A 13,891-nucleotide genomic window follows, 5' to 3' on the forward strand; every position below is an offset into this window, starting at 1 on the left:
ACTCTTCCCACAGTGTGTTTTGTGCACTGCTCGACAGCAAGGGAGACTTAAGGAGATCTAAACAAAGGTATCCATCCTGGTGTTTTTTTGACCTTCAAATTAGCCATTCCACAACCTCATGAAACTGGAAAAACATTTTTTTCTCCCAAAAATGATGTAGAATAACCATCATGGCTCCCAAGTGGCTTTTCAGTTTAGAGGAATGCAGTCATGCATATATTATACAACTGACACAGTTTAGAGAGGTTCCTTTTTTGAGGAATTCTATTATAAGCTAGCAGCTACCTAAGCTTTGGGGGTTTTGTTTGCTGTTGTTTAAAATAAAGAAAACAGGTGCAGTTTCTGTGAGACAGTTTGCTGGCTGGCCTCACAAAGGAACAGAAGTGTTTGGTATTGCTTGAGATGATACCAGAAAATCTCCACAGCTTTGTTTGTTTACAAATTGCACTCAATATTAAACTAATTCTCCTACAGAAAGCTAGAAGAAGCAAAAAAATAAAGCATAGCAAAAAGGTAAGTGACACAGATCGACATCTGAGGACACAGAATTATTGTTTACAGTAATGAAAACAGCTTCCTGAAGCAGTGATAAGAAACAAAAATCACCTTTGGCACTTGACATTTAACAGAGATTTAAGTATAAAGCAAGAGAGCCCCCCGTCATATTGCAAAATACTATTAAAAGGCACATTATTGGCTTTATGTATTTAATATAAATAAATATTTGCAGCAAATTTTATTCTTTTATGTAAACAGGAGTTAAATAAAAAAAAATCCTTTAGGAAACAGTCCAATATATTTTTGTCTTTGAAAGACTTCTTTTCTAAAAATATACAGTGAAGGAACTAAGGCTATTATATTATTTGCCTCAGCCTATAAATCCTTTTTTTTTTTTTTAACTTTTATACCTTATTATTGTAATTGTAACTAACACTGAATTAACTTTTAAGTGGCGTCTTCACGTAAACGTAGTGGACAATTAAGAAAATAACAAAGGTGGTTTGAAACCAATCGAGCAAGCAAACAAACCCAAGGAGTGATAAGGCGTTAAAATTCAGCCTGGGGAGGAAAAGACTCTGGGGAGAGCATTTTATGGCCTTCCAATCCAAACTATTCTGTGATTATGTGAAAATGTTTATCTAAAATTCTAAAAGGATAAGTTTCAAGCTTCTGATTTAGATACATTTCTGCTATTTAGATATTGAAACTCGCAAAAAGACAGTTTCTCAGTATCCAAATGACAACACCTCACTATCTAAATGACATATTGATGTAGGTGGATATCAAGGAATAAGAACATTTTTTTCATACTGCCGCAGCTTGGCTTCTAAAAATCTAAAACTAACCACAAATTAGTCATCTTTATCACAAGATATACCTTTTTTGATAATTTTCTAAATGCTTTAAGGAAGTATTGTCTAGAATCTTCTCTGAAAGGCAAAAAGTCTTCCGCCAACAAGGGAGCTTGTCTTTTCTCTTATCAAAAATTTCACTCAGTCAAGTTAAACCTTTCAGAATAAACCCATATGCTATAATGACAAGAACAATAGAAACTAAGGAAATGGTAAGAACACTAGAAAAATAGTGCTGTGAACAGCCTATTGTAAGAATATATACAATAAATCAAAGTCAAGAAAAAAACACTTTTTAATACTACAAGTGATACTAAAAAAAGGGTTTGTATTCCAAATAAAATCCAAGAGAAGAAGAAAAAAAAAAAAAAAGAAAAAAAACCACACATAAAACCCCACAGAATCCAAGTATTTCTACGTAAATCAACTGTGCTGTGTATCTGGCTTACTCAATCTTGCTCCTCTGTATAGTAGTTGCTTGTAAAAATTGTGAAGAAAAATGACATTTTAAAAATAAATTCTGATAACAAAAAGTTTTGTAATTTTATTAAATACCTTTGATATAACTTGAATATTGCTGGTCAGTATTTGACTCGCAATGTGCTCCACACATCGTACAATCCTGGTGCAAGCTTTGTCTTCCTTTTGAGCCATCCACAACACATGGTCATCGACCAACATCATATTACTGGCAATTTCAATAAGAGCATCCCCAACCTGGAAAAAAAAACAAAAAAAAACAAAAAAAACCAAAAAAACAACAAAAACTCAAAAAGGTATTGTCTGGAAAACTTTCAAAGACAGGAAAAGAGTACACAAGAGTACAACTGAAAGCAGGCACCTTATGTCTCTTAGTAATCATCATTCAAAGACAGTTTTGATTCTATCATGAAAGTTAAATGGACTGAAAAATAAAGACTATGAAAAGAACAGTGCAACTGACTTCAAGGAAAAAAATTTTATTTACAATTTTATAGTTTATCCTCAAGATACACCACAAAAATTGAGTCCCTAATTGGGTGATAAATGGAATCCCAGAATTATCACCCTCTTTCTTAAACTAATTGAAATTGACCATGTTCATGTTCAATCAAAACACCTTTGAGGGGGAAAAAAAATGAAAAAAGAAAAAAGAGGGAAAGTATATTTGAAAGACATTTTTGTTACAGTCATAGTGGGGAAAATTTGAGGTATAACTCAGGTGCTGACACAAACCTATATCATCTCATTTGCTATACAGAAAGTGTGGACTTGGAGCTTTGGACGTTTTAATTCACTCTTGTGGCTAACTCAAAGTGATAAATCTTTGTTTTGCCAGATGACATTTTACAGATTTTGGTAAGTATCAGTATGTGTTTTGAATTTTTATTAGTATGTTACATTTAAAAATAATAACCATTCCTATTAATATTTTTGTGATTATTTCAAATTTAAATGAAAATATTTACTTTTAAAATTCTAAAACTTGAGTGAGATTTCAAAATTAACATTGTCATTATTTTTGAAGTCAAAGATATGCCAAAGATATACAAGGTTGTCACAACTAAACCTGAATGAAATGTATATAGAAGAGAAAAAATGACTGAAATATAGCTAGAGAAAAGTCAAACTAACAGAAACAGAAAAATAAGGGAAATACACAGATAAATCAGTGGAAAGAAAAAACAAAACATAGCAATGGTGAAAAAGGTTTAAGGAATGACTGCCGTTATGAAGTTCTGCATTTTCAATAGAAAGTACATAAATTTCACATGCATTGCAAGGGATATGGAAATACTGAGACTATGTGTGAAATTTTATGTGACTGCTCCTGAAATATTTAACCTGTTTTTGAGAACATAAATACTAGATAATTCTAGATAGCTTTTGACAGTGTGACAAACAGAGCTATTGATACAATGAATAATAATAAAACACATTAAGAGACTGGAGTGACTTATGAGAAATGATTAAAGCATACACCAATCAGCGAAGCAGTAACGTACTGAGGGCATAACAACAGTCTATAAATATACAAAAGGAGAGAAATAAGAGGAGGAAGTAATTTATATCCTAATTAAATGCATTAATGAAGAGTAAAGGCATGGCATTGAAAAATACTAAAAATTGGGCTAATACATGTATATCTTCCTGGCAAAAATTTGTAGTATATTGCAAATATGTCCCAAATGCAGGTGTTGTAGCTCTTTTGTTTGACAGGTGAACCACCAGATGGGACAAAGTACCACTAAGTCATATAAAAATGAATAATCCTGTGCTGACTGGGAGAGGCACTCCCCAGAGAGGATGTACAAAAACTGTCCTAGTTCAGCTAAAACAGTTATTATATTATTTTGATAAATCACAGAAAACCTCTGTATGTATTTTCATTAATTTCTAGTAGGTTTATATAACTGTAGCTTCAGCTGCTAGTCAATTCCAAAATAATATACCTTTGTTCTTATGTTGCCTTGTATTACATGAAGTTCGGTCCCATTTATAACTACATGCATGCAGCCTCATGTGTGAAATTACTGACACTTTAACTTCACAGGTGTTTTCGTACCTTGAGAATCATAGTTACAAAATAGGTATTAGTAGAGAGGAACTGGGTATTAATAAAGAGGAACTTAGTGAACTAGAGAGGAAAAAGTGTAAAGTTCAAAGTAGAAGAGGGAAATGAAGATGAATTAGGAGAAACGTTCTACATTATGAAAATAATAAGAGATTGTGAAATAAGAGATGTAGAGATAAATGGTGGAGACAGATAGGTTTCGCTACCCAAAACCACAAACTGAAGACTTTTTGAAAAGCGAAAGAATTCAGTTAAAAGATTAGAGATGGCGCTCAGTTTTAACGTATACTACATCAGCTGCTAGGAAAACAGAGACTTAATGGTAAATCCAAATGTTTCTTTTGGATGGTAAATTTTTGCTTTGTCAGAAAGCTGTAAGATCTTATCAGGATTGCGAGTTGAAATACAGTTGAAGCTTTGAAACATGATTCTTGGAGAATACTTAATAATACATTTTATGTCTGGCATAAAATGATGAAATCGGAGGCTTTCTCAAATTGGCACTTAAATGTTAACTGTTACAATCCCCAGAGCCAGAATGGAATGTACATTGCCAAACCAAACAAAAACAAATGTTTTAACTATAGCTATCATGTGTACAAAAAATTACAGGTTTTGAAATCTTTACACAAGCAGTTACTCTGCAAATTAACTGTAAAAGCTATGATGAACATTGCTGTTTTTCCATAGGGTTTGTATAACTCTCTGCCCTGTAAAAATGCCATGCTTTACACTAGAAGTTTTTGTAGGAAGTTGCACTTAAGGACACATCTTCACATTAAGTGATACATGCTTTCAAAACTCAGTGAAAACCTCATGACAAAATGGAGAAAATGAAGCATGTGTTAACTCCAGTGGCCAGATGGAGAGGCACCTTGAGTTCATCCTAATATGTTAGACATTGCAGAAATTAGAATGAAAAAGAAAACTAAAGAAGTGGCATATTGAAAAACAATTTTTATTCCTAAGCCTTTGTCAGATGAGATGGCTTAGCTGTCCTTTTTGACATGAAGAAACATAACACAGTATATGCGGAAGACTTGCAATCAGAATATCAGCAATCAATTTTAGAAGCTACTCTTCAGCGTGTGCCTGCATACACTGAGAACAGGGCCATATGTGAAGACTTCACTTCTAAGTGATACTTTTTTTTTCCAGCATAGAGAAAATATCTTACATCTTGAAATTCATCCACGAAGACAATTAACTTTTCCATTATGTAAGCCAAATATATTACATCCATTTTATCCGCAAAGTGGGAAGCACCTCTTGTGTAAGCTGTCAGCTGGCGGGAAAATTCAAGCACAGTTGTCAAATTGATGTGCATCTGAAAATAGACCAGAATTGCTAGGTGTAATAAATCAGCTACTTTTGTTCTCCTTTAAAACCAGAGATCACATAGATTTGTATAATGCTTGCTATAATTTCACATGGATTTATATGCATTAGTAGTACCACGGGCATAAACTTCAGGGGCATATGAATGTATCTAACTTCAGCATTAGGTTTTAAATTTCATTGCTATTATCTGAAGACACCACCACAAAAGGCCAACAAAACAGATTTTGGTCTGCTTTTTCTAGACTGTAACTAACTGGCCTCATAACAGAGTATGAGCTACTAACTAAGCTACTAACCTTGCCTTGCCTGTATTGTCATGACAACAGTATCAGTGAGGGTTCATATACACAGTGGTACATGGTGGAAGAATTAGGGACAAAGGTAGTAAGTTGAAACAAGAGAAGTTCAGACCAGTTAGGAAGAAAATACTTTCTGCCTTGAGGACAGTCAGGCATTTGAACAGGTTACCCCCACAGAGGTTGTGCAGCCTCCATCCTCTGAGGTATTAAAGACCTGACTGGTTAAAGCCCGAACAAACCTGGCATAACCTCATTGATTACAGGAGAATGGACTGGATTTTAGAGACCTTCCTAATTATTTTATTATCCTATAATCACATTGTCTCTCTTCACATAATGATTATTCTTATTTAAATACAAACACATTTGAAAACAAACTTCTTTTGATGTTACCTAGCACTACTGATTGGGAAGAAATGATCAAGGAAACTGAAAGCTGTAAAAGTTAATATGACAGTTACAAATCTGTGCCATCCTCCATGCTGTTCCTTGTTAGGCCTTTTCTTCTAATTACTTTCTATGCAGTTACTTTTTGGTCCTGTTCTCTCTTTTACTTATCCATAAGAAACTATTTAAATACTGCTTTTTTGGAAGACATCGAAAAGGCATTCTAAATTAGGATTTATTTCTGCATCTGTTTGAAATATATTATGAACAACGGCAATGAGGAAAGGTACTTCAGCTGACAGAACTCCGATATAGGCCTTTGAGCAAAATTAAAATCTTTCTTGTAAAAATGCATGAGGGGAAGACAAAGTAGGAACTGAACTGAAGCACTGATGACCCTGCCAGCATTACTAATGGTCATCTAGACTCCAGGCATCCAGAGGAAAAAAAAGAAAAAAGGGCAATGAATATTGTATACTTTTCCCTACAACTTCAATTACCAGACTGTCTTTCAGGTAAAACATTTTGTTAAAAGTCCAGCTATCCCAGCCTTGTGCCTGAACAGACATTCCTTGCAAGCTATTCAATAAAATCAGTACCAGAGAAGTGAAGCCCTGGATTTCAAAATGTTACCTGACTAAAAGCATGAAGAACTTGAGTCACTTCTTGTGAATAAGGACATTCAGAATAGTTTTCTTCATCCCAATGGCCAGTTCTATTACATTTACGCCACGCCTTAGACTCTTCTGCGCCATTGTGAAAGGCAATGGAGTTAAATGAATACTGGAGACAGGGATGGTAAGCAGTTATCCCAGCCAAAGTTTTGGGCCACCTATGAACAACATGATAATAAAAAATGACAATGTGAAACTCCTTATTTAAAGATAACTTACAATATAGCAACATTAGACAGAATATATGAGAAAAAGGCTGTTTAAAATTAATGTTCTATAATGAATTGCTCTGCTTCCTTAGAAAACGTCAAAATTACACAGTTTTGAGTCTGGCTGGTCACACATTAATTCTGCATTAAATCCAGGAATATGTGTGACGTTAAGGAAAAAAATATGGATGGAATGTTGCCTACATTCACCTTTGCAGACTACAGAAAGCAGAGCAGTAAGTCCAAAAAGCAAAAAAACCCAGACCCCTCGTACTAAATGCTGTAAAAGGTAAACACTCAAAATGTACCTGACAATGCTTGCTTTGCATTTCCACCCAACACTACAAAACCCTTGCTGCCACAAAGCCTTGCAAAGCAGAAATCCCTGTATGTACCAGAAACCAATAAACAGGATTCAGAAAAGATTATGTCTCACAGAGGAGGAAGGATCTAGCCCTCAAAAATTAACTATTCAGGTTTACATGACTTATGTAGTGTGGTTCCAAAACAGCCTTTGAAAACAAAGTATAAATCAAGAGCAAACATAATTCTTCTATTTAGCTTATGGGTCTACTAAACAACATTGGGTTTTTGTATATCTGCTGTATTCTCTAGAATGGCACAACTGGGATTTACTTCTTTAGATACAAAATCCATTGTCATTTCCAGTCTAGTATGGGCATAGCAGGATAAGGTAATTGAGAGAAATCAAACAAAACCAGAAGCATATTATCAGCAAGACAGCATATCTGGAAAGGATATGGTTCCTACTTTAATTGCACTGATGTAATGATTGAACTCAACCAATCACAGAAAGTATCAGTGAAGTCACTCCTGAACAATCACCTTTTGCTCAAACATATGTATTAGACCCTCTTGGTTATACAGTGCAGGTCCATTTTGACACTGTTACATAATATACTGACAGGTTTGGGGATATGCAACTTTTCCTCATTTCAGAAAAATAAAAGGCAAGAAGAAAAATATTTTTATGTGTCATAATCAACTCTCACTGGAATAATTCATTTTGTGATGCAAAAACAGTTGATGAAGAACAACCCATGAAAGAATCTTCACAAAAAAATCAAAATATGTACAGTAGTATATTTTGCTTTTGCCTCTGGGCTGAAATAATATTTTTACTAAAACATTCACATTAATGCAATTGGGCCACACTAAGCAGCAACTAGCAAGTTACTTCAAAAGTAAAACTAAAGAGGTAATTCTGAAACTGTTATTAGCACAGGTAGCAGAATCTGGCCTTTATGAATAGGAATGACAGGACATAACAACATTATCATTAGCATTTCAGCATAAACTTACAGAGAGCTGAAAACAAAAAAATGAGCACAATATGACCATCATAGAGAAAAACTCTTAGTACGTAAGGCCAGTTCGTTCTGACTCACAGTGCCCAATTCTTACTGCAGTTGTGCAATTATAAATACCACCTAGGCTGGTCAACTGAAAGAACCACACTTCCCTACCGGCTGATGCGTTTTTCCTTTTTTGGTCCAATAAAAGAAATGTTCTTTTTAGCTTTTGCTTTTGTGCTTCAGGTCTTTCTGCTTACATACTTTCTATGCCAGCAAAACTTCAAAGACCTTTGTAAGAAAAATTACTGGCGTGATAGCTGTATCTCTGAGGCTAAACCTTTGGAACAATTTCAAGTGCTAATGCTGAGTTTGAGCCTGATAAATTCTCTATAATTTTAAATTCATTCTCTCAAGTGTCAAAAGAACCTATGGACTCAGCATCCTTTTGATATACATTTTAAAAATAAATTTATATGGATTTCTAGAAAGATGATCAATAGGGAGAGAAATATGCACTCCTGTTCTTTTGAATTCTATAAAATGACAGAAATGTCCCCAGTCTTAGTTTGTGCAGTCTGCAGAATTTATATATATTTATTTATGAAGAAAATTATGTCATTTTATGGCAAGAGCATCAACTTTATAAAATTGTCATCTGAAAGATTCAGTATGTGTCACCTGATAGGAAGTACATATATTTTAAAAGATCTAATTAAAATACATTGAAGCACATAACTATGAAAAACCACACTGGCAGTTTTTGTGATGGAAAAAAAAAATCTATAGCTAAGATTCTCAAAGATCTGTAATGGATTTGAATCCATATATATGGAGAAATAGGTATATAAGTTCAGCAAATGTGGTATACTCTAGAACTGAGTTTAACACATAATAAAATAGCTTTGTAGCAAAGAGAAAACAGATTATGTCAGTTGGTTTCTCCACTTTTTAATTCTATCCTTTATTTTTATTCAAACACAAGAAATAGTAGTAAAAGGCCTTTGAAAAAGTTTTTAACTTAAAAATGAAGAGAGGCTTTCAGGTCAGAAGTACTTGAAAAAAGTTCTGGCATTTAAGAGAAGCTCCATCTGTCACCTGCTCTTCCTTTTGTTAACTATTCAAGCTGAATTCTTATTATAATTCACTTGGTAACAAATTACCTTCTTGATTTCTCAATGGGAATGCCATCATACATCAGTGTTATTGTCAAGCAGGTAATTCTATTTTGTTTGAGCTTTATGCACATCACTGAAGTATTTTAGAGCTAACTGAAAACAAAACCAAATTCCACAGAATCCTTTAATTTTTCTTCAGTTTATGAGGATTAAAATTTTAAAAACTTGTCAGCATATGCAGGTAAAAGTAAAGGTGAAACAAAAATTACACATAGTCAACAAAATTGTGCAGACACTAAGATTCAGATAGCAGGTCAGATGTGTTTTCCAATCGTGGGATATATTGGTGGAACTGTGTGTATCCTTAAGCTTACCTCAAATGATATATTTGTTTTGCTAAGTAGTTTTACTTACCATTTTGATTCTCTTCAGTGAAATACTTTACTAACAGTTTTATGTCAACTGTTTCCTCTAATCTCAGCTGAACAAACCAGCAGAACTGGTACAGATTAGAAAATACTGAAGATTTAATCTTCTAATGCTTTAATGCAGTATTATCATATTCTGCAATTTAGAAAAGACTAAGAACAATTTTGAACCCTCTCTCATTTAGCTGTAAAGAGCCTGCATATTTTAAATTTTTCCATAATCTCACACTGAGGACTCAGAAGAAAGATTCTCTTGACTTTCACAAACCACTGCTGCTTTTGAAGCATTAGCTGCCATTTCCCACAAAAATCATGCAGTGCTCCTCCTTCCAAATACATTACATAAAAGTGACAAGTAAAATAAGTGACATCTTCATAACTGACACTGAAGTATCATGTAAGCATGAATATGATCTGGATTTACATTAATATATGAAACACACTCCAAAACCTCAAAATCATACCTGAAATCTCCCTTGTTGTTAATAACTCTTTCTGCAGGGCAGTAGGGTGCAGCCGTTTCAAGTACCACAATTTCTACTTGTTTGGTGCTATTTCCATAGGAATTGTTGACTAGACACTCCCAATTTCCAGTTGCATCAATGTCAATGCTGGACAGGATAAGTTCACTACAAAAAATAAAATATTAATTATTGTATATACTTAATTATATAGAGATTGAGTCACTGGTTTTATCTCATTAACATATCTTCAGAGATTGTATATGAAAATATAAAACCAGCTTTTACTTCATGTTATAGGAACAGACAATATGCGAGTGATGTGTATTAAGATTTTAGCAGCAGTAACTTGGACTGACCACTCAGATCATGACAGGCCATAACTCAAATCACCAATCGTCACACAAGTATAACAGTTTTGTACCAAATATTATAATTTGGAGGGAGTTTGTTGTTGTTCTTTCATAAACATGCACTTAAAAGTCAGAAATGCATTTCAAATTGACAATGCAACCAATTCACAGCAATTTCAGCTACTATGGTATTTCAACAGCAGAATCTGCTGCTCCTGTGGTGGCACAGGAAAAGTTTTTGAAAATAGCCCCTGACTTTGGAAGCTGCAGATAATTTTCCTGACCAATAAAAAATGAGATGAGGCAAATACTGATATTTCTGTCAGTACTTTACTACTTATGAACTTCTTTCACACTGCCCCCCACCAAATATGAAATGTAATTATTAACAGCAATGAATCAAAGTTGCATTAACTTTTTATAATGAGTGTTAGACAAGTTAAATATAAAGACACTTTGTGGCTACTGTTACAATTTACTACAATTCTGTTAAAATTTACTACAGTTTTAAAGGAAGTACAGCTTTTGAAAGTAGTTGGGAGAGGAAAAATGTGGTAATTATCTGAAATATTTACTTTGCTTTATGCAAATGGCTTATCTTTGAATATGCCTTGTGTTTTAGGCAATTAGAAATGTGGGAAGAAATGGAGTACAGTCAGAAAGGGGGAGAACATACATTATAAAAAGAGAAGCATAGAATTTAGAAGTTATTACATTAATTTCAAATCTGTATTTAAAACAAAATATTAAAAAAAATTCTACTGTGGCCTTTGGCACTTTTTTAAAGAGCCTGCCTGACATTCTGAAAGATATACAGAGAATAATTAGAATTTATTTTTAATTTTTGCTCTTTTAAACTTCTCTAAAAATGTCACTTTTATTAACTTGGCTGCAAGAAAGGATCGAATCCAATCTTCTTGTATATAGACTACTTCTGATACACATGAAAGTAGAACCACAATCAAGGAGGAAGTGATTAGACAGCTGCATATGTAATCTTACCTTTGAAATATGCATACAATTAAATGTGTTTTTTTCAAGTACTTACTACAGACCTGTTATCTTCATCCCCAGAAAACAAGCAAACATGGTAAATAGCCTTTGATTCAAGTTAAATTGTTTCAGAATTTGTGTGCAGTTCTCCAGATACTCAGTCAAATTTATCATTAAATAGTAGCTTCAAAAATCTCACACTGTTCCTATTATTCACTGTTTTGAGCTCCAAGTACTGTGGAACCCCCTATTTCTTTTTTCAACAAATTGTAACATGTTTTTGTTGCAGAAAACACACAAAAAGCATTACTGGCCATTTGCGCACAGAGTATCAGAAGATTTTTATGTCAAAAAAAGCAGTTGTTCTCTTAAGAAGTCTCAGATGAGAAATCCCAATAACAGCAGCCTCTTAGCTAACTCTTAATACATCTTACATTCAGATTCAATTACTTAAGTGAAATTAGCCAATCGATAATTTTTTAAAAAATTAAATCTTCTGTTTCATATGTCACAAAAATGTCACATCATCTTTACAAACAACTGAGAAATCATATATTCCTAGAGCTTACAAAAATTTTCACAGAAATAACAGGCACCAAGATTCGGAGACTTCCCAAGTGAATAGAATGTATGATAGATGTGCTGATTTTTTGATATATTCCATATCAAATGTCTGTAATAATTGTTACACCTACATATTTAATAAAACTGGGAACCACGGTAATTTTAGGTAAATGCAATACTTGAACATATTATCAGTTTAGAGGTAATCAATATGAAGATAAATAAATATGAAGAAAAAGGGTACATTTTCCATTTATTTAAATTGCTGAAATGTGTTCCATTGTAAATTTATCTGCCACTAAACAGACCTCCTGTCATTAGATGAAGTTTCCCAGTTTCACAGAAAAATATTTACTGATACATCATTGTTGCTTCTTGTAGAAACTCAATACTTGAACACTTGTTCAAGTTCTCTAAAAGGATGAACAAATCCTCACATTCACACTTTTATTCTTTTATGGCCCTTTTTTCAGATAGCGAACCAAAATAAGCCAGAATAGGTTTACGCAACATAGAAGAAGCTGTATAATGACTAGAACATGGAATTGTCTTCTGAATTGCCATCTGGCCACAGTAAATGATGCATTCATTTATATTCCTCTAGGGATATTTTGGATAGCAAGCCCAATGGTGAAACTGTTCATTTACTTACCATCTGGATATGACAAATGATAAATTGATCTTATACCCCTGGAGAATTTAGGGGACTGTATTAAAACAAAATAAAAAGTCTTCCAATTCTCAGAAAGAGCAGTCAACTTGATCCTTTAACATTTTCTCTACCAGTAATCCTTGGCGACTTCATGGTTCTTTCCAAAAGGAAAGAGTGGACCTGTAGAGAATTTTAAACCCCTTTATAAAGTTTTCTTGTAGGTCAGTTACACATTTTAAGCCTTGGCACTATTACTTGAGCATGCCCAAAAGTTCCATTGTTTTCCTTACTGTCCATAGAAAAGCATTCTTCATCTCTTTCAGCCATGGCAACAAGTCTTGATAAAAGGCAAGAACTCTCCTGTGACCTGAGAACGTGGCAGGACTCTCTGGTTTAGGAGCTTGACAAAAGGACAACAGAATTAAGAGAAGATGGCACATTTGGCTGCATAATTTTCTTTATTATCCTATCTCACAGAAGCCAAAGAACGTCAGGCCACAAATGAAATGATCTTGCCTCTACTATGCAGCTTTCCTAAGGATGGAGTATGAGTCAGAGCTCCTACTCCCTCTACATTATCAATCATATCCCACTCCTCAGATAGTTGCGGCTTTTGTGGAAATTTTTGACCTATCAAGACAAGTCAGACATTCACGAGATGGTATCAAGGCAAACTGAATAAGAAGATTGCTGACTGATGAGAGCAAAAGGATGACTAGCAAGATTTTCTCAAGTTTTCTTTTGAAATTATAGTGGCCATCTCAACAAAAATATTGAAAGGAAGAAAGAGAATATACGTTTGTTGTTTGTACTTGGAAATTTCACGTATGACAGGACTTCTTTTTCAAACATGATGACTGGCATATTTAAAAATTAATAAAAATATGCAGCTGATGCAACTGCATTAAAGAGTTGTTATAATATTCAGTAGAAGCCCATTGCATTCGTCATTACAAAGCAAGAAACCATAATGCAGGCAGAAGCCATACTGATGTAATCAAGAAACCTGTGACAATAGATTTCTATTTGAGGCATAGTTTTGCATTGCTACAGCTACGCATAACTAATTAGACAATCAGAAGTAGGTCTCATTATGCAAAGTTACTCAACCATGTTCTGAAGCAATACCTTAGTGCACTTACTGTATGCCCCAGCAGTCATTTGCATGTCAGGAAACAGAGTAACAAACAAAG

At 33.9% G+C, this 13,891-nt stretch overlaps 1 protein-coding gene across 1 annotated transcript in view; it reads right to left on the reverse strand.

The window, feature by feature from the left end:
* Positions 1-13,891, reverse strand: part of LOC308042479 (adhesion G protein-coupled receptor A3-like) — a gene marked incomplete at both ends in the record, with an annotated part of 272,332 nt that overhangs the window by 122,906 nt on the left and 135,535 nt on the right. Inside the window, 4 exons of the mRNA XM_080347921.1 lie at positions 1,908-2,069; positions 5,084-5,233; positions 6,567-6,765; positions 10,140-10,304. Coding sequence (XP_080204047.1) covers positions 1,908-2,069; positions 5,084-5,233; positions 6,567-6,765; positions 10,140-10,304 — 676 coding nt within the window. The remainder of the gene's footprint in view (positions 1-1,907; positions 2,070-5,083; positions 5,234-6,566; positions 6,766-10,139; positions 10,305-13,891) is intronic.

The sequence above is a fragment of the Nesoenas mayeri genome (assembly GCF_963082525.1).
Source record: "Nesoenas mayeri genome assembly, chromosome: 7".
Classification (NCBI taxonomy): Eukaryota; Metazoa; Chordata; class Aves; order Columbiformes; family Columbidae; genus Nesoenas; species Nesoenas mayeri.